The following is a 25,122-nucleotide window of genomic DNA, read 5'->3' as shown; positions in this document are numbered from 1 at the left end:
TATCTTGGGAGCAAAAGTCATAATGAAGCTACAAAACAAGTCCATTTTCAACTAGACTGTCCAAAATTTCCAAGGAATATTCCTGTTGGTGACGGCCTGTCTCTTGTTGGCTAAAAAGGACAGGAGAGAAATCAGTATCATTTTTTGAGGCATTCAGATGTTGTGTCATGAGCAACAAAATTAAATAGATTAGACTGAAAAAAACCTGCAATTTATTACACAAGCCACAACATTTAGTAATTTTTCTCAGATCTCCTCATTTTAGACTCAGGTAAGCCTGAATAGTTCAGTTGGTAGGACATCCGACTTTTTATCTGAGGGTCCAGGGTTCAAATTCCTTTCAGGAAATAGCTTTGGGGATTGGACTACATGACCTTTAAGATCCTTTTCAATCTCATGGCACCCATGTCATGATTTATGAGCCTTAGTTTCCACGTAATTAAAATAAACATTTGCAGTATTCATTGCTGCGGATTGCTTGTAAATCGCTAAACTCATCAACTCCTGTTCAGAAGATAAATAAAAGAATTAGTTATTGTTTCTTTAAAAGCTCAGGACTTTGGGAGCCTGAAACATGATTTTGGAATGGCTGATGTTGTAGGTAGGATTAGACACCTTTTATCAACAGGTTGAAAGTCAGTCGTGTGCGCGGTGTAGAGCACATGCTCAGGCCCTCTCTGCCCTCTACGCTGCCTAACTTCTGGCCTAGCAGAAAGTGAACAGGGCTTGTTTCTCAGGGGTAGTCCCAAGCTCAGCACAGAGGCAGGATAGTCAGGGCCTTATTAACATGGATGCCATCTGAAGCTGCTGCTAAGGAGAACATTTTCCTAATGTTAAAAGATTTTTTTACTGACCAGAAGAGTTCTGCAAGACTGAAGGGAGCCATGGTCAGGAACATGGCCAGTGATCCATAAATACCCAGCATCAATGTAATCCGACTCAAAAGGTCTCCAACTGCAAAATAAAATAAGAAAGCGTGAAAGTTTCTCTTGATGTAGCCCTATGGTCTGGGGAACAGAAGTGAAAGAACTCTCTCCTGTCATCTGTTGTTGATCTGCTGGAACTGGAAAAACATCAAATCAGCAGACCCTCATCTGTATGGGCAACGACCCTTATGCCAGTGCAAACATTTCGATTATTTGAATGAAAATTCACTTTAGTTGTGTGTACTGAGGTAAATCATTCTTATTTAGATTTATATCCTGTCCTATCCAAAAGGCTCAGAGTGGCTTACAATAAATGACCACCCACCCAATGCAACTAAAAGGCAGCAGACCTGTACTGAATAAGTCTAAGGCAAGGGCAGTCTCAAAGCGTAAGGTAGTGAGCAAAAAGCACAGGGTGGGGAGGTAAAACAGGTGCATCCACCTGGTAACTTCGACTCTGTTGAAGGGCCCCGCATGTCACTTTTCCTCTTGCTGGGGAAGCAGAACTTAACAACAGTAGACCTGATGAGTCTGTCTCCTGTCTCACCCTGCTATCACCAAAGCTGAAATCACTAAGAGCTGGCTGAGGAGACAGAGTATGTGGTGATGAAAAACAATGCGGGGAGGGTAACAGTTCTCAGATTTTCTCTATCACTGGACTCATGGATAACTGGAATCACTAAGTCAGTGGTTCTCAGCTGAGCCATAGGACCCTTTCAGGGGTGCAGCAGGACAGGCACTGCCCCTGCTCCAGCCAGGTGGAACTGCCCTGTGCACTTCAGTGCACAGCCACGTAAGCAGGAAGGCTCACCTGCTCTTGCTGCAGCTCTTCCCAGTCCTCCAGAAGCAGAGGCATGGAGAATGGTTCCACCTAATCCCACATGCCCACTTCCAGGAGTGTGTGGGGTCAGACCAGGAAGGGCTGAAGTAATAGTGAGCACAGCTACCTGCTTCAGGCTCACCTGGCTGTGCACAAAGTGCACAGGGTAGTTCCACCTGGCTGCGGCTGCACCCCAGTTGAGAACCACTGTGGAGAGCTGAAACAATATAACAGTGATTCTCAACCAACATGATGCCAAATTAGATAAAGGTCTTGAGGGTGCCCTGAACCTAAAAAGGTAGAGAACCACTGCACTAAGTACCAGGGCAGGTAGTTGAGCTTTGACACAACATTACAGCTGCAGACAGTGGGTTATAAGATATAGCCATACAGGAGCATGGCACAGCCGACCCTAAGAATAGAGCTGTAATCACTAATGGGTAGGTGAGATGGTGGTGGTGCCTTGGGCCTAGATCAGGCTGTGTGGAGAGCCAGCATGGAAGCAGCAGCAGTGCATCTCTTCATAGAAGCCAAAGTACACTCCACTCCCAGTCCCCTCAGGTAGCGGTGAACCTGCCTCTGTACATGCCCAGATCACGTGGCTTCAATAATTCCTGATAACACAATGAGCGGGGCACGGCAGATGGAAAAGCAAAATGGCAAAGGTAAATTTATCTAATGGTTAGTCACACCAGAAAGTGGGGAAAACTGAGGCAAAGGACTGCCATCCAAGATAGTGTTATGCTTAGTATTTGCATATTATTGATGCATTATGTTTTCTTTTCCCAAAGTAGCACTGTGTTTCTTCTCTTTTGCAAGCATTGCCTATTTGGGACATGAAAGGGACTTTTTCCCACATTTCTAGAGAGGGCATTGAGTTGGGCCACATTTATATTCAAACTGTTATAGCAAACTGCTATAGGCAAATATGGGTATAGAACTATAAATCAGAAGTTCATACACCAGGGAACTAAGGTAGCAGCCTGAGTAAAACCATATGTGACTGAATCTCACCATGGTGAATACACTGCTCTACCTTCTGCCAGCTGAGCACCTGGCCCTTCACCCTCCCGGACTCAGAATATTGCTCTAAGGCCACAGAGTCAAGGTGAAGACTTAAGTCAGTTCTGCAGCCTCCTCACCACTATGACTGTGGCTACATTGATGCCCTCAAGCCCAAACCCACCAACCACGTACACTATAAACCTTGAGCTTTGAGCCCCCACCTCTCCACTGCAGTCTAGACCCAAGGGAAAGCCATGCCCCAGCCTGCCCTGTGTGTTGTAGCATTTCCAGAACTCTTTCAACCCCGACTACAAGCAGTCCTCCAACAACAATCCCATAATGCCCTACCCCTGACTTTCTGCCCTCCTGCACCCCAATTCCTATCCCTACTACCCCTCTATTGGAGACAAGCAGAGTTGGAGAGAAGTTTCATGGGCAAGGCAATTCCTCAACATGCCCCTCTCAAAGACCAGGAGGCCAAGCAAGCAGTGGCTATGAAGTGAAATGCCAACAGAGGAGCGCTCAGACTGACCGAAGGCAACACTTGGTCTCATCAACACGGCCTGGCACCAAGCGCAAACCTGCAACTTGTACTGAAAGCCATCCTGTCCCCAGTCCCATTTAGCCACATTATTTATACTGATGCTTTTCAGACATTTCACAGACACTCAGGGGGGTGGCTACTGTAGCCAATGGGTCTGTAATCCTAAAGCTAAACCCAGGGAGCAGTCCAGGCTCTGGCTAATTTCTGAGGATGGCAAAAAAACAGAATGAATCTAAGGTGTATTGAAGTGTATTAAGATGGAAAGATGGGCCTTTGAGGGACTTGCTTAGGAGACCCGTGTTCAGTTTTCAGCTCTGCTACAACTTCACCTTGGCCCTTCACCCTTAGGGTACACATGTTGATGTGTCAGTGGGAGTGCAGCTCACCCAGGGCATTCCTGAGCATCCTCTACCCCTACTCCTGCTAGCATGCTCCAGACCCACAAGCATAGCAGCAAGGCTACAGGGGAGCATACTCAGGCAGCCCCTGCTGCAGAGCTGTCCCACGACAGTGTAGACAAACTCCTAGTCTCTCCATGGTTTGACTCCCAATCCTACTTCCTGACCTCAGAGATTGAAGAGCATTTTTTATCTGCATAAAATGTTGAAGCACTCAGATATTACAGCAATGGGGATGATATTAGCACAATGGGTAAATCAACTACGTAATAAAATGTTAAATGCAGATTTTTCAGTTTTGCTTGCTTTTAATGTCTTGTGCGTAAAAAATAGCAGTTTGAGTTCACTTCAGCTACACTGAAAACTTGCCCCCATTGGGGGCCTATAGATACTGTGCCTTGCAGAAGTGTCTATTTTATGCATGGATCAGTGCCCCAATGAGTAGGAAACAATTTACATGCACTGCAATTACTCGACCTACATCAGTTTGAACTGCTGAGGATCTGGTCCAGGATCACTACACCTAAAGGAAGAACAAAACTGTTCAATCCAAACTTGCTTTTCTTCTCCCAGTGTAGGTATAACAGGCCTGTGATACTATGTTACTCAGCCATCCTTGCATTTTGGGTGTTTTTTCTGACTGCTACCAGCAAAGTCCTTCATCTGAAGTTGGGAAGCAGACAGCTCACTGAAGCAATGCAAGATGTCTTGTATGTAATATACTATGGCTCAGATTTCCTGATGTTTGAAGCAAGATTAATCAAGTCAGCCTAAGCTTAGACAGAAATATTACCCCTGTCTTTCAGCATTGTGTAGCAAGCAATATTTCTGGATGCTGCCTCCCTGCTTTTAACGTCATATTATCCTCTACATCAATTCAACAATGCTTTGTTTTGTCATTTGGAAATCATAAATACAGATGCTCTATCAGCAGCCATGTTTTCTGTCCATTTCTTTCTGCAGGTCTTCTTACAATAGCCATGGGAATCATCTCTAATGGAGCTTAAAACTGCTCAAAGTAACATTCATGGAGTATCAAAGCTACATCCAAAAATGTTACTAATCACTGAACTAACAATATTTACAATGGCAAGTATCAGAGTAGATTTCCCATTACTCTGAACGCTGAGGACATTTTACGGAAGAGGCTCAAAGTGCTATGAAAGGCAGTGCACCATGCGAATCCCATGGCGACTTAGACACAAAGACTACAGTGCATCACAGGAGGTGATGCACAGTCCAGCCAAAGAGCAAACCCATAGGAGAGAACGTAGCACAAAGATACTCAGAGCTACAGTTCTACAAGGCAGAGACAGCTCAGGCAGTTGGTCCAAAACAGACTGTTTTAATATTTCCAACGTTTCCTAGAACTCATCTCTCCATTAAAAGTTTTAATATTTTTGAACAATCCAAAGTGTCAAAACATCAGAGTATTCTGATGGATGAAAGGTACTTTCCCCCCAGCATTTCAATAAAATGTAACTGGATTTTGCTGAGAGCCTCATGAGGAGAGGGAAGCAATGGCCATATATCTAACAACAAAATTCACAAGGGGGGCATTGCACCAGACAGATTATAGGATTCTGCAGGCACTTCACTTACAGAAAGTGGTTTGGTTTGTGTAGTGCTTCACTGACAAGCAGCTTTTATAGACAGTTATTTCCTAACTACAAATGTAATTAGAACGGAAAGAGTGCTCTACTGAAGAAACCATTAACAAACTAGGCTGCCACATTCTTATCCTGATCCATTCTAAGATGAACAAGGAGCAAAACAACATTAAGTTTCTCAGAGGACCAGTTCCAAAGTAAAATGGGATGAAAAAGAAATTCAAGAACCCTACCTGTATTGAAGTACATCTTTGTCAAATCAGTCAGGGAGAGCAGCTCATTTATATCAAACACACTTGGTTTAGGATCGTCTGGCAGGTAACAGCAGCAGAGGCACTTTGATAACAATTCCTTCAAGAGAAACATGAGAATATAACTGTTTTCTGATCATATGTACTGTATGTAGCACACTGGCAGAGTTGGTGTCGTATTCATCTTCAATCCACTACAGCTTACTATTTTAAGAGATGCTTTTTCATCTTGAATTGTAGAAGCTTGGACAGCTCAAGTGGTAGGACCTTCTGTAGTGTTGAGGCTCTAAGTCCTAATCTGGCTGGAGGCTCCCACAGATCAGGAAGGGAACTATTGAATGTTCACTAAATAATAGCCCATAATGTGCGTGTCATCACTGGTAATGGTCATTCTTGTAGGTATAAACTGAATTCACAGCATTTTTGACTGCCTGCAGAATGATTTTTGCTGCCGTGGTTCCCCAGACACAACTGTTTCCTGTTACCACACTACTCTGCACTAAGCTAGAAAGATTTCAAGGGAGTTCCTAAGATGATTGTTTAGGGATACAGACAAAGTTAGCTGACTTGTTGAAATTTGTGTGAAGGGACATCTCTGCAGGTTTCTATTTTGTGGGATCTGAGATGTTATGGGCTTCACAGAGCCCATGTTCTGGCTCCAACATGTCCCAGCAAAAAGGCCTTCTGTGAAATTTCTATGCACAGCTAAGCTATGTAGGACAATGGAGTGCTTTTACCCTGAAAAGATTGCTGACTTGGCACTCTCCCACCCAGCTGCAGCAGCTGTTTGATCAATCTGCAGAGAGTCTGCTTCCAGATGATGTGCAGCTGGGGCATCTTCACTGTGGCTGGAGACAACAGACTACTACAATTAAATGGGATTCACATTGCAGCAGAGAAGGTGGCTTGATGGCAATCCTACATCATTACTTAAGGGACCACTCTGTACTTCATATTTCCCATTCAGGGACCTCTGCAGTGAAACCCTCACTTTGCCTTATTACTAGCCAAAGAGTTTCATCTTAAGTGGCAATATTAATATACACAATTTTTCATATGCACATGATGATCAGGGATCTGGGTTTTCAGTTCACCATGGAAAAAAGCAGATTTTCTCCTTTAAAGGGGGAAATTGTGGGAAACAGAAGGTTCCCCCTTGCAGGCTGGCAGAGTTCCAGCCTGCAAGGGGCTGCTTGGGGCTCAGGGGAGGGGAAGGAGTGTGATCAGGGATGCTGCATGCATGTGCGCATGCACACAAGGACATGGCGGCCAGACAGTGTGGAGAGCAGCTCCCACAGCTCCCTGCAGGTAATTCTATGGGGTGGGCAGGGGAGGGCAGATTGAGGCCCCCACATTGAAGGTGGGAGTGGGGCTTGGATGATGCACAAATGCATGGCTGTAGGGCCCAGGTGGAGAGCAAGAGAGTGCCACAGGCAGCTTGTCCAGGGAGCTCTGATTTTCTATGATAAAAAACCAAAATCAAATGCCAAAATATATAGGTATTTAGAAATAATTTTATTATAATGATTGAGGCACTGGTAGGCTTCAAAACTGCTTTAAAATTGTTACTATATCAATAAAACATTGTATTCAATTGATACTGATATGTATAGTGGCATTTCATGTTAATCATGGAAAAACATGGATGGGAAATCAGAGAATTTTGGATTTTATGAGAGAATTTGAAATTTTTAAAATGGAGAAAGCCAGGATCCCTGGTTATGATAAAATACCATACCCGCATTGTAAATACTATGGATCACAAAAAGTCATTCAAGGTAGAATCACTAATTCCCTATAAGAAAAAATATCTAAGATGAAAAGTATTTAATTAAATCCTGGATAACTATGGATTTCATGCAATTAAATTAAATAATTCACTCTCAAAGATCCAATCAACAGGTAAAAGCAAAGAACCCTGTTCAAAGCACACTGACATTAATGGGATTCTTTGCATAGAACTGAATGGACTTTAGATCAAGCTGAGAATGTACATACATTCAAGATAATTCAGCATCACCAGTTAGATGTTTTTCAAAACACCACTGACCTTAGATTATCTATATCTGGGATGACATCTGTTGCAATGTTTGCATATGAGCTCACCTAACTTAAACTGACCCTCCTGCAGCTGAATTGGAATTCAAAGACTGAAATATACACAAAAATGGTGCGGGCTCACCATGTCCTTCATCAGTGGGCAACATAGTACCAGTTTTTGGTCTTGGTAGGCAACAGAACTGTTCCTTTACCGGGTAGGAAACAGCAGCGAGAGGCTCTGAAGGGAATGTTACAGAGTGCTTCCTGCTAAAAGGATGGGAGCCTTCTGAAATGGTTATAACAAAGAGATTCCTCAGAGCTGTAATAAAGGATAATGCATGCAGTGCCATAATCTACCCAAAATGAAATTCTCAGTGAAGGAAGCTTACTGAGTAAAAAGTCTTCTGGTGTGTAGGCTCTTCTCTTCTCTTCTCAGGCACAAGGATATTTTCTTTCAATTTAATTTCATTCTAAAATGAAGGGTAAATTCTGATCAGTGGCATTTTGCAGAGGCAGTAGATATATCAGGTAAGAGCCAAATCCTCAGCTGGTATAAATCTGTGTAGCTCTGTAATGTTCACTTTACTGCAACTTTACTGGCACATTCTGCCAAAGCTAGTGCTCAGTTCAACCCTTACTCAAGTCCTACTTCTTGTCACCTACACAAGCAAGTAGCTAGCTATGAGAGGCATGGCCGTATGCAATTTACATATTATACTTAAGTCTCATGTGTGTTGGTGGGAGGGCCTATCCGTCAAAATGTGGGGACCATCACATTTCACTGTGATTGTGGTTACATGCATCACAATGGAACCTACAACCCCCCGCTGAGAGTAGTGTCCACTGTGGTAGCCACAGGACAGCACACATGCAGTAACAATTCCTGCCCAGAAGAGCGTATGATTTAAATAGAGAAGATGGGCCAAGAGAAAAAATTTTATTGCTGTTGTACAGGTGGGGGAACTGAGGCAAAGTGATTAAGTGACTTACCTGAAGTCTCACAGTCTGTGAAAGAGCCCAAAAAATCTTGAATTGAATCTTAAATTATTAACCACTCCCCTTTATGACTCCCTCTTAGGTACAGCTGGTCAAAAAAATGGGCAAAATTTAGATAAGTTTGGACTGAAATTAAAATAAGGGGGGAAAAAAAATATCACATTTGCAATAGAACCTGAAATTCAGCAATTTTGGACACTGGGGGGTTCTTTCAAACGGATACGAGAGCCACTCTAAGGCACCGCCACGTCTCGTATATCAACATCCCAGGGCTTAAAAATTGGCAGCAGGGGCACTTGAACTAAAGCTCATTTGACGAGCTTTAGTTCAAGCACCCCTGCCACCATTTTTAAGTGTGGGGATGCTGATATGCAAGACGCAGGAGGCTGCTGGAATGCGGCAATTGCCACGCTCCAAGAGTCAATTGAGTCGGCTCAGACGCTCATCGGAGTGGCCTTGGTGCCCATGTATACTAAAACAAGGAAACAAAATCAAGAGTCAAAAAACAAGGCCTAAAAACATGTCTTGCAGAGAGTTGGAGGCTGCTGGTTTGAACACTATTGCTGCCTTCTGGTGCACATTGAGAGAGAGGGCGGGGGGGCACTAATTTAACCTGAGAAATAATACATGAAAGACAGTATGGAACCAAGGGTCCTACCTCTTTGTAGCTGTCACTTTTCCTGTTCCAAACTACTCGTGCATTGGCAGAGGCCATTACTTCAATTAGGAAGGTCACAGTAATGTAGCTGGGGAAGAAATGTGATAGGCATCGATTCTGGAATATTGAGTATTTAGTTCACTTACAACAACAGACTGCAAAAAGCTCTAACAATCTATATGTTCACTCATCTTTAACAGAGATGTGTTAATTAAAGCTTAAATCTTTTTCTAAATTCATTTTACTTTGAACCAGAAATCCAGGTTAATTCTTGGCAAGATTAAGGACCCGATGTTTCCTTACTCACACCATTTTAATTCTATTGCCTTCAATTAAATGAATCCTGAATGTAATCCAAAAGTTAATGAATGGGGAAATATGACCATGGGTTACTTCTGATAGACTTAAAACTTTCAAGGGGTTTGGCTTTGTTTGATAATGAGATTTCAGCAATACCCGACTTGTCCTTTTGTTGTTATGTCCCTGATCTAGAGGCAAATCCACAAGGGCAGACTTGAATCCGAAACTGCCTCCATCTTCCCAGGTGGGAATCAGACTTGAGGTTTTGGTTTTAGTTTGTGTTTAATCCAAGTGGGTATTTGAAACCAAGACTGTTTATCCATGGGGAAAGAACTCTTCAGCATGCCGGTGGAACAAAGAATTGTGTCCAATAGAGTTCACAAGGCATATTTCCCTGTTGAGCAGCATGTTTTGTCCCTATTTGCAGAAACACACAAATATGAGACTGATTTGCCACACTGTGCAAGCTGCTTTGCAAACAAAGGCAGAGCACCCCTGCTTCCTAAAGAGTTTGCGGTTGAAATGGTTGAGTCAAGTAATAGAAAAATCTACAAAACAAGTCATCAGAGCCCAGGCTTGACTCCAGGTCTCCCAAGTCCCATTCCAGTGCCTTATCCACAGGACACCTCATCCCATTCACATCTTTCAGCTTTCTCTCATTAAAAGTTTGCAGTTATAAACTGATCACAGAGTCCTGGTCCTCTATACCCATTACACAGGCTGTACTAGGGGGACTGTAATAGAGATGGGACAGTCCCTTGTGGAGAGCCAGATTAATACACACTATGGCTGTATGAAGCTCTGTCTCCCTCAAGCAGCAGCAGCAAGGACAGAAAAAGATTAAATGTCAAGTGCTATTCTGCTCTTGTACCCTGAGTATGACAGCAGACCTGGAATGACACTAAGGAATGGGCACTTTGTAAATTCCATCCACAACGTAAAACACACTTTACAGCAGTGGTCCTCAGCCTTCTTAGTCTCCAGGCACCCTTCACTAAACTCTTAATTTTCACTCAATTTTTAACTACAGATAATTATATAGCAAGGCTGTGGCACAAAACAAAGACAGACCACAACAGGCCAGAATGTGTTTAACACTATGGATTCCTATTTGAAATCTCTGGGTTTATCTCATCTTGTGAGTCATGTTTGCACACCTAATAGTGCCAACATTCAGGGCTGCCTGAAGGTGCCATGCACAGGACATCAAAACACTCCAGGGTGCCATGGCATCCCAGTTGAGAATAACTGAGCTAGGGAAATTTCAAGTTGTGTAGTGTTTGCTGTCTGTAAGGTTCTCTCACACACATGCCTCTAGATGGCAGTATGATTTAAGGAATATTTTTTTTATGCTGTAGGTACCAGGTGTGTAGGAGAACAGGACATTTTTACAAGCTCCCAATCCAGATTTCTGGATCTCAGATGTCAAATATCTATTTACATCTCTTTTCATCTAAAGGAAGAAAGAGAGCAATTCTACCTGCAAGATACAGCACACAAGGAGGTGCTTAGGGTTGCTTATTATGCTCATGGAAAAGGAAAAAAAACCCCACTCAAAGCCAACAAGGGTCTTAATGTAATAATTAAAAGTCTGGAAGCCTGGACAAAACATTGGAACAATGACCAAAGTATGGCCTTCCTTTTAGCTTTGATGTGGTTCAACAGAGCTCCCTGCACCCGTTAAAAAAAAAAAGGTCTGTACCACAGAACTTTTTCTCCCCATCCTATTACAATGCCATATTACAACAGGCCCATTGCAAAGATTTGGTCACTAGAAGAATGAAGGTCCAGTGGCCCAGTCCATGGGCAGATTCATGGTGAAGGGGTGCAGTCACACCCCCGCTTTGACTTTGTAGCACATACACAAATGAACCTCTCTATCTCCTGCCAAACCTGCTGCTTTGGTGTAGCTCTGCAATCCAAGGGGTAAACACCACAGATCACCCCACACCAAACTTGGCAAAGGGAAGGGCGGAAGTCATGCCAAAGCAGTGGTTCCAGCAGCAGCTGCACTAGCAAGCCAGTGAACTCATAAAGCTCATTGCACATGTGCTGCACAGCCAAAAGGGGATGACCCATCCCAACTCAAGTTTCATTTCTAAGCTCCGCCACGCATACATCTTTTCTGACCTTGTGAAGTCACTTGAGCCAAGATCCTCAGAGGCATTTAAACATCAAATTCCCATTGACACCATACCTTCAAAGATATGCGCCTTCATCCTCTCTGGACCCGTTTTTCACTGCAAAATGAGGCTATACAGAACATCTCTGCCTCACAGGGGTATTGTGACAGTACAGGCATTAAAAAAACTGCAAAATGCTCAGAATAATTGAGAGCTCATTGCAATAAAGTTGCAAACTCTGTTCTATGTCTGTCATATCTGCAGCCCAACAGGACCCTGCCAGATGATGATAGTAGTGAGTAGTCACGCCCTTGGCCATCCTGAAGGGAGAGTCATACTGCTTCACCAGGTGACCAGACAGAGCCATACTTTTTCCAATGACAGTTATCAGTCCATATTAGTCCAGGGTGCCAAACTAGGGCCTTATTCCTTGTACAACAGACCAGCTTCTGCCTCCTCAAGCATGTGCAGCACAGGCAAGAATTTTCATCTTGAAAGTGTTTTTACTTCCCTTCCCTGGAGTAATTTTTAAATTGGACATATGAATGCTTTTAGTGCCATGTGATCAGAATCCTTTCAAAACAACCCCACAGTGAGCCAACATGTTCTGCAAAGGCACTTAAATAGGCTTTTGGGAATGTAAAATCAACAACCCAGGCACATCAGCACCTGATTTGAAGGTGCCAGCACTTGTATGCATGTGCAAACGGGTGCACTCACTGTGTTGTGCGCATTGCTCATCTGTACTGAGGCCATGAAAAAAAATAAATCGGTAAAGAAAAATTATTTTATGCTTCTTTGACAAGCAATAATCTGCAATCCCAGTAAAGGTTTTGCCACATTACACTGTATGCTGTACAGAAGAATGACAATCATGCCAGCCTCAAAAACTCATAATCTAAGAAAGGTATCAGATCACTTACAGAATGCTTTGTATACATCTTATCAGCCCAGGGCTCAATATTATGGGAAGTATCTGCACTCTAAAATAAGGACAGACTTTAGAAAGTGTTTCCATATACTGTACCTCATCACCATGGCGAATGCCAAGATAACACTGCTGGTCAGCCAGCCTGCATCAGCAAAGGCTTTTGGCAGGGCTAAGATTCCAAGTCCAAACATTGCATTAAACAAGTACATCATGCCCACCTAAACCAAGAGAGACATGAATGAAAACAAAGAAAGCACATGTGGGCCAAAGCAGGAGGCAAGAACGTGATTGTAAGGCACCCAAATATTAGGGTGAATTATCCCCAGCATGAAATAGTCCACACTGGGGACTGGAATCTCTAAAGTCCCTCATGTGGTTTGGCTCAGGGATCCCCCCATCCTCTGTGAAGCTTGACCATCTGGGCCAGGGACAGACATTCAAAAAGCCTGAGCCTGAATTGATTCAATCTTTGCAGGTTAGTCTAACCTGCAAAGTTGAACCTGTTTGCAACTGCACAGATATTCCCCCTGGACTGAGGAAATTCAGGCACATGCAGGCACACAAACTTAAGCCAGTTTGTGTGTAGTGTCTATCCCTAGACCTAAAGCCATGAATCATGGGGTTTCACAGGGAACCTGTATCTCTTCAGAGTTCGCCTGTACCATCCTCCTTTGCCACTGCATCCATGACAGCATGCTAGAGGTTCTCCACTACCCTCAACCCAGTCCTTTCTGCTGAAAGGGTATCTTGGAGCAGGAAGGAAAAATGACTGAGATGATGCTAACAGGATTATTATTTACTTGCTCATTCCACACAAGTCCATAGTTCTAGTCTTCATTTCCTGAGAGGTATGGCTTCTGAGGCAGGCTGGAAAGAATACTACTACATGGCTAAAGTGCCTCCTATTCCATACCAATAAGAAAAGATGGCACAATTCACCCTTCACATGGAACCGTGACAAGGCCTGCACTACTTGTTTCCTGCGTAAACTCTGAAAGTGGAACTTCATTAGTCAGAGGCCTCTATGCAAGCTGTATTTTATCTCCAAAGTATGGTTCTCTTATTGACCTCTACCAACCCCCTTTCTAGTTAGCAAATGATCCACCAGAAGTGGCTTAACAGAAGTGTTGATTTCAGTGTTAGAAAGAGACCTTGAAAAGTCTAGTCACACAGGAATGACTTGTAGCTTCATGATTTTAATTTCCAGCTGAAGTAGACCCCTTGGCAGATTGAGCAGAAAAGTAAACTGCTTGGATCATCCACTGTTCTCCCTCATCTGAGAACATGCTCCAGAAATGTCATGTGCCATGTCACATTGTGCGGTTTCACTCCCAGATCTCGCTCCTCTATTCCCCCATGCCCAGGCAAAGTTCAGCATAATTGATATGTGAGCTCACTATTTCCATAGCCATTATTCCTCTGAAAAGCATGGCCCCGAAAAATGACTGCAGGTCTTTATCTCAGTGATGCTGTAGGTATCACACTGACTTAATTCAGAAGACCAGTCTTCAAAACTCCAGCTGGGATGTTATGCTTCTTACATCACCAGAAAGGGGGATAAAAAGCAGATGCAGTTTGCAAAATTAAGCACTGAGGAACAGCCAAACCCAAAGTAACTTTGCGATTGTATGTCCCTATCTACTATGTACGTTCTCTCAAGAGACTCAAATCAGAAGATTTTAAACAGCTAAATTATACACATGCCACTGCAGAGGAGTCTGCTGGACTTCTCAGCTTTCCTCTATGTACTTTTCTGGATACCAAGGCCAGAAGGTGCTATTTTGACCATTTAATTTGATCTCATGCATAGCAGAGCCATAGTTTAAACCAAGGACACCCCTTTGCTCTGCTGCCTGTACACAGGCTTCACTTCCCACCTGGCATCTCTCCTTTCCTGTGAAGTATGCGATTTCCTGGCACTAACAGTGCTGCCTGCAAGACCTTGTGGTTGTAGTCTTATAATATAGGAATGGAAGGGGCCTCCCTGGGCAATCAAGTCCAGTCTCCAGCATCTGCCAGAAATATTTAACCCAAGAAACTCCCCAAATCACCACTTCAAACCCTCACAACTACAGGAAACAATCTCTGAAACACATAATAACATGCCACAGATAAAAAGCAGGGAAGGCAAGGGGACTGCCTATGTCCTGCCATTGTGATAACAGTCAGTAGTTAGTTACTATAGGCTCCAGAGATCCTAGAAGAATCATGCTTCACACTAGAGCAGGCTTGTCCAACGGCGAACAGGTAGGAGGCCCTGGTGACCCTGCAGGAGATGGAAGGAGAGGAGGAACCAACGCCAAATTCTCCACACTCCGAACAGGTCAAGAGATCCAAGCAGACCCAAAGGAGGAGGCATCGAGTAATCGTCATAGGCGATTCCATCCTGAGAGGTACGGAAGGACCCATCTGTCGCTAGGACCCCTCAACACGAGAGGTCTACTGCCTGCCCGGAGCAAAGATTCAGGATGTGATGGGAATAATTCAGGCCAGGATTAAGCCCACCGATTACTACCCCATGGTCCTAGTCCATTTGGGTACTAATGATGCGGCCAGGAGAAGCCCCGATCATCTGATGACGGACTACCATGCTCTGGGCAGCATGCTGAGGGAGATCGGTGCACAGGTGGTATTCTCTTCTGTCCTACCAGTGAGCGGACGTGGAAGACGACACGAGAACTGCATTAGAGAGACCAATTGGCGGCTTCAGCAACGGTGTCTCGAGGCAGGCTTCAGCTTCCTGGACAATGACCCGCACATCACGACGAGGGACATGCTCAGTTGGGATGGGCTTCACCTGTCCCCCAAAGGTAAGCGTGTTCTCTTCTAGGTTGGCAGATCTCCTCCGGCAGGCTTTAAACTAGGCTCGTCGGGGGGAGGGGAAGATGAGGGCGGGGGAAGCCATGGACCACCAAACCATGTGGCACCCACAAGGACAGCCCAGTCTGAAGAAGGAGAACATTGGGAACCTGCAATCCATGGGGTGGCCAGCAATACAGCACAGGTAAGCAGTAAGCAGGTAAGCAATAAGGGGCCCTTTGGGAAATCGGAGCTGGGGGGCAAAAGAGGCACTAGTCACAGGGCTCAAGTGCCTATATACTAATGCAAGGAGCATGGGGAACAAGCAGGATGAACTAGCTCTCCTGCTTTTAGAAAACACCTATGACTTAGTAGGGCTATCTGAAACCTGGTGGGATTCTTCCCACGACTGGGCGGTACATATTGAGGGTTATAGGCTGTACAGAAAGGACAGGGTGGGGAAGAAAGGGGGAGGGGTTGCGATGTATGTCAATGAGTGATATACTTCGACCCTCATCAAGACGGAATCGAAGGAGAAAGTAGAAGGATTGTGGGTTAAGTTACATGGGGGGCAAGGAGAAAGGGATTTGGTGGTAGGGGTCTGCTACAGACCCCCACACCAAGGGGAAGAACTAGATTTGGGGCTCCTGAGGCAGCTCTCGGAGACAATAAAAACTAAGGAGGCGGTAGTCATGGGGGACCTAAACTACCCAGACATCTGCTGGGAGACACAGACAGCGAAGTCCCACCGTTCACGCAGGTTCCTGTCCTACGTACAGGACCTCCACCTGATGCAGGAGGTACACGGTCCCACTGGAGGAATGCCTTACTTGACCCGGTATTGGCAACATGGGATAATATGGTAGGGGACCTACAGATTGGTAGTCACCTGGGGGACAGTGATCATCAAATAATAGAATTCACCATAAGACGTCGAGTGGGTAAGGTAACTAGTAGGGTGAAAGTGCTAGACTTTAGGAAAGCTGATTTCAATGAACTCAGGCGATTAGTCAAGGATGCACTGCAGAGTAGGAGTTTTGAAGGGATGGGAGCCCAGGAAGGGTGGCTGTGACTTAAGGAAATGATCCTTTGGGCACAGAGGGAGACGATCCCAATGCAAGGAAAAAAGAGGGAAAGGGGCCAGGAGGCTTCCTTGGCTGACCAGAGAAATCCAGGGCAGCCTAAGGGCCAAAAGGGGAGCATATAAAAAGTGGAAACGGGGAGAGATTACCAAAGAGGAGTATACCTCCTCTGCTCGCACTTGTAGGAAGGCAGTTAGACGGGCCAAAGCTACCATGGAGCTGAGGATGGCATACCAAGTAAAGGATAACAAAAAATTGTTCTTTAGATATATAGGGAGCAAAAGGAAGGCCCAGGGAGGAATAGGACCCCTACTAAATGGGCAGAAGCAATTGGTGACAGACAGGGGGGACAAGGCTGAACTCCTCAACGAGTTCTTTGCCTCAGTGTTCCTAAGTGAGGGGCAAGACAAGGCTCTCACTGGGATTGCAGAGGCAGCAGCAAGGCACCAGATTACCATGCGTAGACCCTGAGATGGTGCAGAGTCACTTGGAGGAACTGGATGCCTTTAAGTCGGCAGGCCCGGATGAGCTCCATCCGAGGGTACTGAAGGCACTGGCCGACATCATTGCAGAGCCACTGGTGGGAATATTTGAACTCTCGTTTTCCCCCCATTTGTCCAACCTGTCCAGGTCTGCTTGTAGTTGTTTCCTGCCCTCCGGTGTCTCCACTTCTCCCCACAGTTTTGTGTCATCCGCAAACTTAGACAGACTATACTTCACTCCCTTGTCCAAGTCGCTGATGAAGATATTGAAGAGTATCGGTCCAAGGACCGAGCCCTGCAGGACCCCACTGCCCACACCCTTCCAGGTTGATACCAACCCATCCACTACGACACTCTGGGTGCGACCCTCTAGCCAATTTGCCACCCACCAGACCGTGTAGTCATCCAAGTCACAGCCTCTTAACTTGTTCACCAGTATAGCGTGGGATACCTTCCTGAAGGCCTTCCTGAAGTCTAAGTATACGACATCAACCCCTACCCCTGCGTCCAGGCATTTTTTTTATGACCAGGTTACAAGAGACTAGATTAGTCAGGCATGATCTACCTGCTACGAACCCGTTCTGGTTCCCCCTCAGCATAATTTGTCCTGCCGGACAAATTGAACAGAATGCAGTTCAACAAGGAGAAATGCAAAGTGCTGCCCCTAGGGAGGAAAAATGTCCAGCACACCTACAGCCTAGGGAATGACCTGCTGGGTGGCATGGAAGCGGAAAGGGATCTTGGAGTCCTAGTGGACTCCAAGATGAACATGAGTCAGCAGTGTGATGAAGCCATCAGAAAAGCCAATGGCACTTTATCGTGCATCAGCAGATGCGTGACGAACAGATCCACGGAGGTGATACTTCCCCTCTATCGGGCGCTGGTCAGACCGCAGTTGGAATACTGCGTCCAGTTTTGGGCGCCGTGCTTCAAGAGGGATGCGGATCACCTGGAGAGGGTCCAGAGAAGGGCCACTCATATGGTTAAGGGTTTGCAGGACAAGCCCTATGAGGAGAGACTGGGGCACCTGGACCTCTTCAGCCTCCGCAAGAGAACATTGAGAGGCAACCTTGTGGTTGCTTATAAGTTCATCACAGGGGCACAGAAGGGAGGTTTTATTCACCAAGGCAACCCCGGGGGTTACAAGAAATAATGGCCACAAGCTAGCAGAGAGCAGATTTAGATTGGACATTAGGAAGAACTTCTTCACAGTTCGAGTGGCCAAGGTCTGGAACGGGCTCCCAAGGGAGGTGGTGCTCTCCCCTACCCTGGGGGTCTTCAAGAGGAGGTTGGATAAGCATCTAGCTGGGGTCATCAGAACCCAGCACTCTTTCCTGCCTATGCAGGGGGTCGGACTCAATGATCTATTGAGGTCCCTTCCGACCCTAGCATCTATGAATCTATACGGCCCGCGGGCCGCAATGCAGCCTGCCAAGCCATTTTCTGTGGCCCATGGTGCTGCAACGGGAAACGAAAGTAAATGCTGTTTACTTTCGTTCCCACCCCTTGTCCCTCCCCCAGCCCCTCAGCACCTTCCTAATGGCTGCTGATGGGCTGGGGAAGGGACAAGGTTCCCCCACACACCACGTCAGCTTGACATTGCTGACAAGGTGCAGCTCCTCTCCTCCCCTCATTTCATGGTATCCCTTCCTCGCCCCACCCCTCCCTTCCTCATTTGCATGCCGGCCTCGCCCTGTGCTGGCCCTGCAGGCTGGAGCAGGTCACAGTGCAGCAGGCAGGCGGGCGCAGGGGGCACGGATGCCGGCTCGAAGGGATGCTGCAGATGGGCCTGCAGAAGCTGCTGCTGTGGCTGTCAGGGCAGGAAGCCAGCACCACTCCCGCCTCCCCACATCCCCCTGCGCCTGCAGACATTGCGCTGGGGGTGGTGAGTCGCAAGCCCCAGGAAGGGAGGGAGCAGAGGGGTGTCAGCATGGGCTCGGGCTGCCCCGGGGGGGGGGGGGTGTCCCTGTATATTCCGCACCCCCCTGTAGAGTCCCCACATGTCCCCAGGTGCGCAGGTGTGGGAGCATCCTTGAGGCTGCCCAGGTGGCAGGGAGGACATGGCAGGGCCAGGCAGCACCCCTTGACCCCTGCGCCCCCAAGCTGCGGCCGGACTGGACAGGCCGCGCGAGTGCCCGCTCCTGGCAGCCCACTGGGTGAAAAGAAGTTCATGATCTGGCCCCACATTCAAAAAGGTTGGACACCCCTGCACTAGAGGAAGACAAAATCCCAACAATTCATTCCAAAGTAGACTGCAATCAAGTTCTGTCCCTGCCCCAAACCCTTTTCCTCACTAAACTAAGTTCCTCAGGTCATCTGCTTTCCACTCCTTTAGTTTCATAGCTTTTTCCTAAAGCCTTGGCAATTTTCTCAATTGAATAGTGTACATCAAAATTTGTCACTTGACCCCTCTGTTCTGTCCTAATTATTCACCTTAATATTAACCTCAGGACTGACAAATGACCAAAGTAAAGACAGGGCAGTTTTAAAAGAACAGTGCTACAACACGTGGTCAAATTAGATGCAACTTAACCATCATACACATAGACAAGATCCTCATTCCCATTCCAACTCTTTATGCCTCCTTATGCAACTCTATTACCAAGACACAACATCCCCTTGTTGTGTAAATAAAGCATTTTGAAAGAACATTAATATTTTACCATGAGTGAATATTGACTTTCTTCTTCCATCATTCACTGCTTGATCATGTCCTGTAAAACAAAACAAAACAAACAAAAATCAAGCAACAGGGACAAGCATCTCATTAAATATACAAAGACTATTGAAGTCCTACTTACTCCCTGGAAAGCTAGATCAAGTTCGCCAGCAAGACCCCCAAGCTAAGCGGTGCTCTGATGAGGCTTACTGGAATTTCTATAGTAGCTACAGGAACACTTTGAAATCTGAGGGAACAGTGAACGAGAACTAAGAAAAGGAAACTACACTTTATACAGTGTCTCTTGTATTACCTTCATGTTGCTCAGACACCAGCTTGGAACCCAAGAACTTATTCGAGTCAGGTTTTTTCGTCTGCCACAGATCTTGTGCAACTAGGACCCCTCTACACTTGCAGGTAAAGGTGAAATAGGGTCCTGATGTGAGATTCACACAATTGAGCTTCCTGCCATACCACACAAGCATGATTGTGGTATCGTGAATTAGATCCCATCACACCTTACTGACAATGCAGGGGGAGCCCAGGATCACAATGCATGATAGTAAGGAGCCACAAATTACTCTACATTTTTTGTGGAATAACTTGGTGGCTTGTTCCTTCTTTTATCACACCATTAATTGATTGAACATGTGGCCGGGTAACAATATGCAATTAGCTGGTTAATCAAGTATAGTGTGTAAACTGGGCCCTAGTCACTTAATCTTTCTGTATTTCAGGTCCCCATAGATAAAATGGGGTTCATAGTGTGTACCAGAGAGCTAATCAATTAATAAATTCATGGGGAGGTAGAAGTTGAAATGCATGAGAAATGTATAAGTCAATAGAATGAGGTTGAGAGATATGGATCAACTTAAAGCAATAATCAAGAGGTTTTTTTCCCTTGAGGCACCAACTCACCTGGAACCAGGTAGTCAACAAGCTGGTCATTAATTTTACAGACAAAAATGGCAATAGGAGCATATTTCAACAAAAAATAAAATGTACCAAGTCTCCAGTCACCAGCAGATATTTTGTATAATAAAACCACCATTATGGGGGAGACAAACTGTAAGCTATGAGCTCAAATTTCAAAAGTTTAATATATAGATTAAAACATGCCTGAAAGAAAAGCAAACAACTTCAGTGCCAAAAGGAATGAAATGATGTCCTTGTATCATGGAAAAGGAAAGACACGTGCTAAAACAGACAGCATACATTTTTACCCCTACAAATTAAAAGAGGAGTGTAGACTAGAAATTGTCTACTAGCATGCATGCAGGTGCAGCTGCATTCTAGCTTAGGAATTTCAGCATTCCACAAGTCATGCAACTTGAACACAATAATACTCTCATCTATAGCACCATTCATCCAGTGCTTTTGGAACTCATCAGCTCATAAGCCTCAATGCCCTAGTGAGAATGTTCTGTACTAAATGGTAAACTGAGGCACTGAAAGGTAAAGGTTCTAGGAAGCTAACTAGAATGTTAGCACAATTTACTATACAAATACCAACTGTTCTGCCTGTACAATACATTACTGTAGCAGCAAAACCTTGCCAGAAGCCACAGAGCACAGTAATATACCCAAGATGAAATCCAGTCCCCCTGAGATCACTGATAACCTCCAACACCTCCCTCCAGGTCTTACAAGCAGACTTTCACCCTGGTCCAACCAGCTTATCTGCATCATCCCTGTTTCTCCAGGTGGTCAAATGGGATCCTCTAATGCATCTTAATAACACAGTATTATTTATGCATTCTATGCAGCATATAAGAAAGAAACAAGAAGCTAAAAAAAAGTCACCAATAGCCAAACAGTATTTTAAAGCATTTTCTGTATGATCTCATTACACCAACACTGAGCATAGCACGCTCACAATTAGGTCTCTACAGTACCATTAGGTGAGAGCACTAGCACAAGGTCACTGGAATATTGTACGTTCTGCACTCATATGTAGGGTCAGTAACACATGAGATTAGTCTTCCCTTTATAGCTTCCCCCCTCCCCGTGCCCATAAACACCCATCACATCACTCTGCACACCCCGGCTGTTCCTCATCTCCAGTGAACTGTGAAACTTCACAACGTGGAAGAGCCTTTAGCCCAAGCCAGACCTTCACACAATATAAATTGGAACAGCTCCACTTACACCAGTTCTTTGAACTAGATCTTCAACTACTGTAATTAATGGAGTAAGTAGTTCAAGTGAGTATAGCTGAGGGTGCCAGCAAGGCTGCTTTGAGAGGGGCAACATAATTCCTTATTTAGAGTTAATACTTGAAAGGAGAAATTCAAGATGACCTCTGCTGGCCCTTCCACCTTCTTTTGAGAGATATTCATTCTCTCCCACTACACTGCCCTTAAAGTTATTTGAAAAAGAACCAATTATGAAAAGTAAAAGCACCCAAGGGTGTGTTAACTCCAATCTTTCCACTTGTTGTCAACTGTCATGTGCAGCCATACACTATTCAGCTCCCTAAGCTTGAGTTCTGGAGAATTCTCATTGAACCTGATGCAAGCACAGGGTTTTTAATCTTGCTTATGTAAGCTATGCCTTGTTCACTTCCTAGAGCTGGATTTAGTTATACCCTGTATCAAACTTCACCTTCTGGAAAACATAAATTTAAACTTCATCTGCATATACTTCCCACGTAACAATTTGGAAACAGATGTCTAACATTCTTGCATGTCACTTCTGCAGGAAATTTATGGCAAATAACTTCCAGTTCTTTCCTTCAGTGTAAGTCAGGGATTCTTTAAAACTGAAAATGTAGAAGTATCAAGACAAAACATAAGATATACATGATCTTGATTACCAAAATTTTGTATGAGGAATAGCAGCCTCTGCCAAAACCCACTGCCAAACTGGTCTGTACCATAATTAAGAGATATTAGAATGCAGTCAAGAGCCTTTCTGATCAGAAACTCCAACCAGGAATACAGATTATAATTTCTTCAGGGTGGGGACATAGTCTTCATTATCTGTGAATTACATTCTAGAGCAAGCAAGTAATACATTGCATAGTTAGAGTACATTAGCACTGCAGTTTTACAAACATGTACCTTCCCCCTCCCCCATGTTATGGTCTTTGTCTGGGAAACGGTGTTGTCTCAGCAGCATTGTTGGAACAGGTAGGCAGAATTGTAGGAAAGAGTATGTGCTATGGCTCACCTCATAGCCAACACACTGAGGATTGAATCATAGATACCCAGAACTAAAAGCGTAAACTAAAACTTTACCTAAAGAAGCTGTAGGTACCACAAATACTAACTTCCAGGGGTCTACACAAAGGGAGACCTGTCACTTGCATTCACCATTGGGTTACACTTGCACAGAAGCCAGTATCCTATGCTGTCAATACCATTTCTGTGGTAGCACTCTTGGGCCCCTGACAGATGTTACTTCCATCAAGCAACAGGCAATATCACTCAATAGAAACTGTCATGCCAAGTGACATGCTTCACATTCAAAGGGCAAGCTATACAGGGCGGTGGGGGGGGGGGAACATCTTGAGCACTAGCACAGCAAGTTTCCAACAGAAAGGGGAGCTGGACTGCTGCTGACAGGGGCTGTCATTCCTCTTCATCTGTGATGGGAACAAGATGCCAGCTGGACTCCCCAGGGGAGGACCTGCGCCCCAAGCCCTTGCACACATCCAGGGAGTCCTTGTGAAGGGCAGGGGGGAGGAGGGAAGGAGAGGGCAGGAGTGGCAGGGTTCAACTCTCCAGGGACCTTCCTTGCAAGATGCTTGTGTGCATGTGCTTGTCCTGCACACAGTTTTCTGTAAAAAATTCCACCCCCCCCCCCCCCCCATCTCCTCATGTAAGACAAGCATGCAAATTGAAGGCTGGTTGAAGGAAGAAAGGAGTGGCAACGAGCCATGAAATATCCTGCAACTAAGACTTGAGGAAGCAGAGTTAGGTATCAGACCCCTTGCAGGAAGGGGAGGTGAGAGAGACAGAGAGAGAGAGAGGGGGAGAGACAGATCAGTCTATCTTGGGATACTGAAGGTCCTGGCCAAACACTATAAGCCTGTGTGTGACATGCCACATCTTCAAAAATTAAAGCTTGATAGAAACCAGCTATGAAAGTTCCCTTTTCAAGTAAAAGATTTACAGCTCATTGGCCATTTTTATGGCTGGCCATTTTTACTGTCACAATTACTTTGCACATGTAGCATGTCTAAGTCTATTGTGAAATTAACCAGTTAATTGCACAATAGATGTAACATGCATCAGGGGCCTTAGAAAAGTGGGGCTGGAAGGGACCTCACAATTCATCTAGAATGATTGGGATCTGCTTTTAGCATTCTGATGTGTCCTGTTCAGGAAGAGTTGTAGATATAGGCTGCAATGAAATACAAAGTAGCTGAAGGAAGTTTCCAAATACACCCTGTGCACAGATGGAGGTTTCAGAAGTTGATCACATCTGGTAACTGTTTTGTTAACTGATCAAGATCAGCTGGTCATGTCAGTCCAGGCCTTAGTGGACAGATACCTAATACAACCCCCGCCCCACCCCCCACAAAACACAAACAGAAAAACAAAAAACAAAGCACTATTATGGATTCAAATACCTCTTGGTAAGGAGCCAAGGACTGGAAATCAGCTTGATGAAAGACCCCTAACAGTAGAGAGAAACTTACCCTATAAAATATACTGTAGGAAAACACAAGGACTGTTAAGATTAAAGCATTCAAGTCCATATGTGTAAAATGGGAATGAACATACCTCTCTAAATTCTGTTCCCCAACCTCACATGCTCGTGCAGCAACTCTGTCTCATCTGTATACTACACCGCTGAGGATTCAGAAAAAGTTGACAACACTGTTAAGGATACTTAAAATACTTATTGCCAACTGATGCTGAGTAAATGTATTATGATGCAATCACAATAGCATCATAATCTGGGATTTCTTAGGTTCTGAATTCTAAGGTGTTTCGTTAGGCAGCAACACGCAATGAACTTTTAAAATGGACACTTGGAAGAAGGCAAGGAACCAATTGATAATATCTAGGTTCCTATTATATCAGAAGGTTGGATGGTCAGGCTCCATGTGTACACAGGAGGGTCTTTTGGGGCTGGGGTGGCATGGGTGCTAAGGCACACAGTTGACAGCCCAGAGGTTACAAAATTGAGGCCATAGCAGAAGCACTCATGGCACAGCCCTAGCAGAATTTGCAGATTTGCTAGAATCTGACAAAATACATACTTTGTTACAAGGACATGAAAAAGGAAGGTCTTTGACATCTCTTTCAGAGGTGGCCCTTCTCATGGATCCTCAGACTCATGAAATTCAGCATAACTTCACTGACTCCAATTGCTACACTGATTTGTACCAGCTGAGGCTGTACACTTTTACATATATTGGGCCAGCTAATGTCTTCAATTTATTGTAAGCAACAATCTTACTCTCCAAGCTCGGCTCATCTTAAAGATGACATGTAAAGAATGCAGATACCAGTTGGAATTGCCTATTATTCTTGTGGAAAAGGTTC

General features: G+C 44.9%; 1 protein-coding gene across 1 annotated transcript; it reads right to left on the bottom strand.

Annotated features, from left to right (window-relative positions):
• Positions 1–28: 28 nt before the first annotated feature.
• Positions 29–24,477, bottom strand: LOC109284898 (transmembrane protein 104). Its single transcript, XM_059716733.1, has 8 exons — positions 24,355–24,477; positions 19,629–19,679; positions 12,699–12,820; positions 9,249–9,336; positions 7,984–8,064; positions 5,537–5,654; positions 855–954; positions 29–110 (listed from the first exon to the last, which is right to left on the bottom strand). Exons 2-8 carry the CDS (start codon positions 19,659–19,661, stop codon positions 29–31), a joined length of 624 nt encoding a protein of 207 aa, XP_059572716.1. The 5' UTR covers positions 19,662–19,679; positions 24,355–24,477.
• Between the last annotated feature and the right edge of the window lie 645 nt (positions 24,478–25,122).

This window comes from Alligator mississippiensis, chromosome 13, assembly GCF_030867095.1.
Source record: "Alligator mississippiensis isolate rAllMis1 chromosome 13, rAllMis1, whole genome shotgun sequence".
Classification (NCBI taxonomy): Eukaryota; Metazoa; Chordata; order Crocodylia; family Alligatoridae; genus Alligator; species Alligator mississippiensis.
This window is presented reverse-complemented; position numbering and strand designations above follow the sequence as displayed.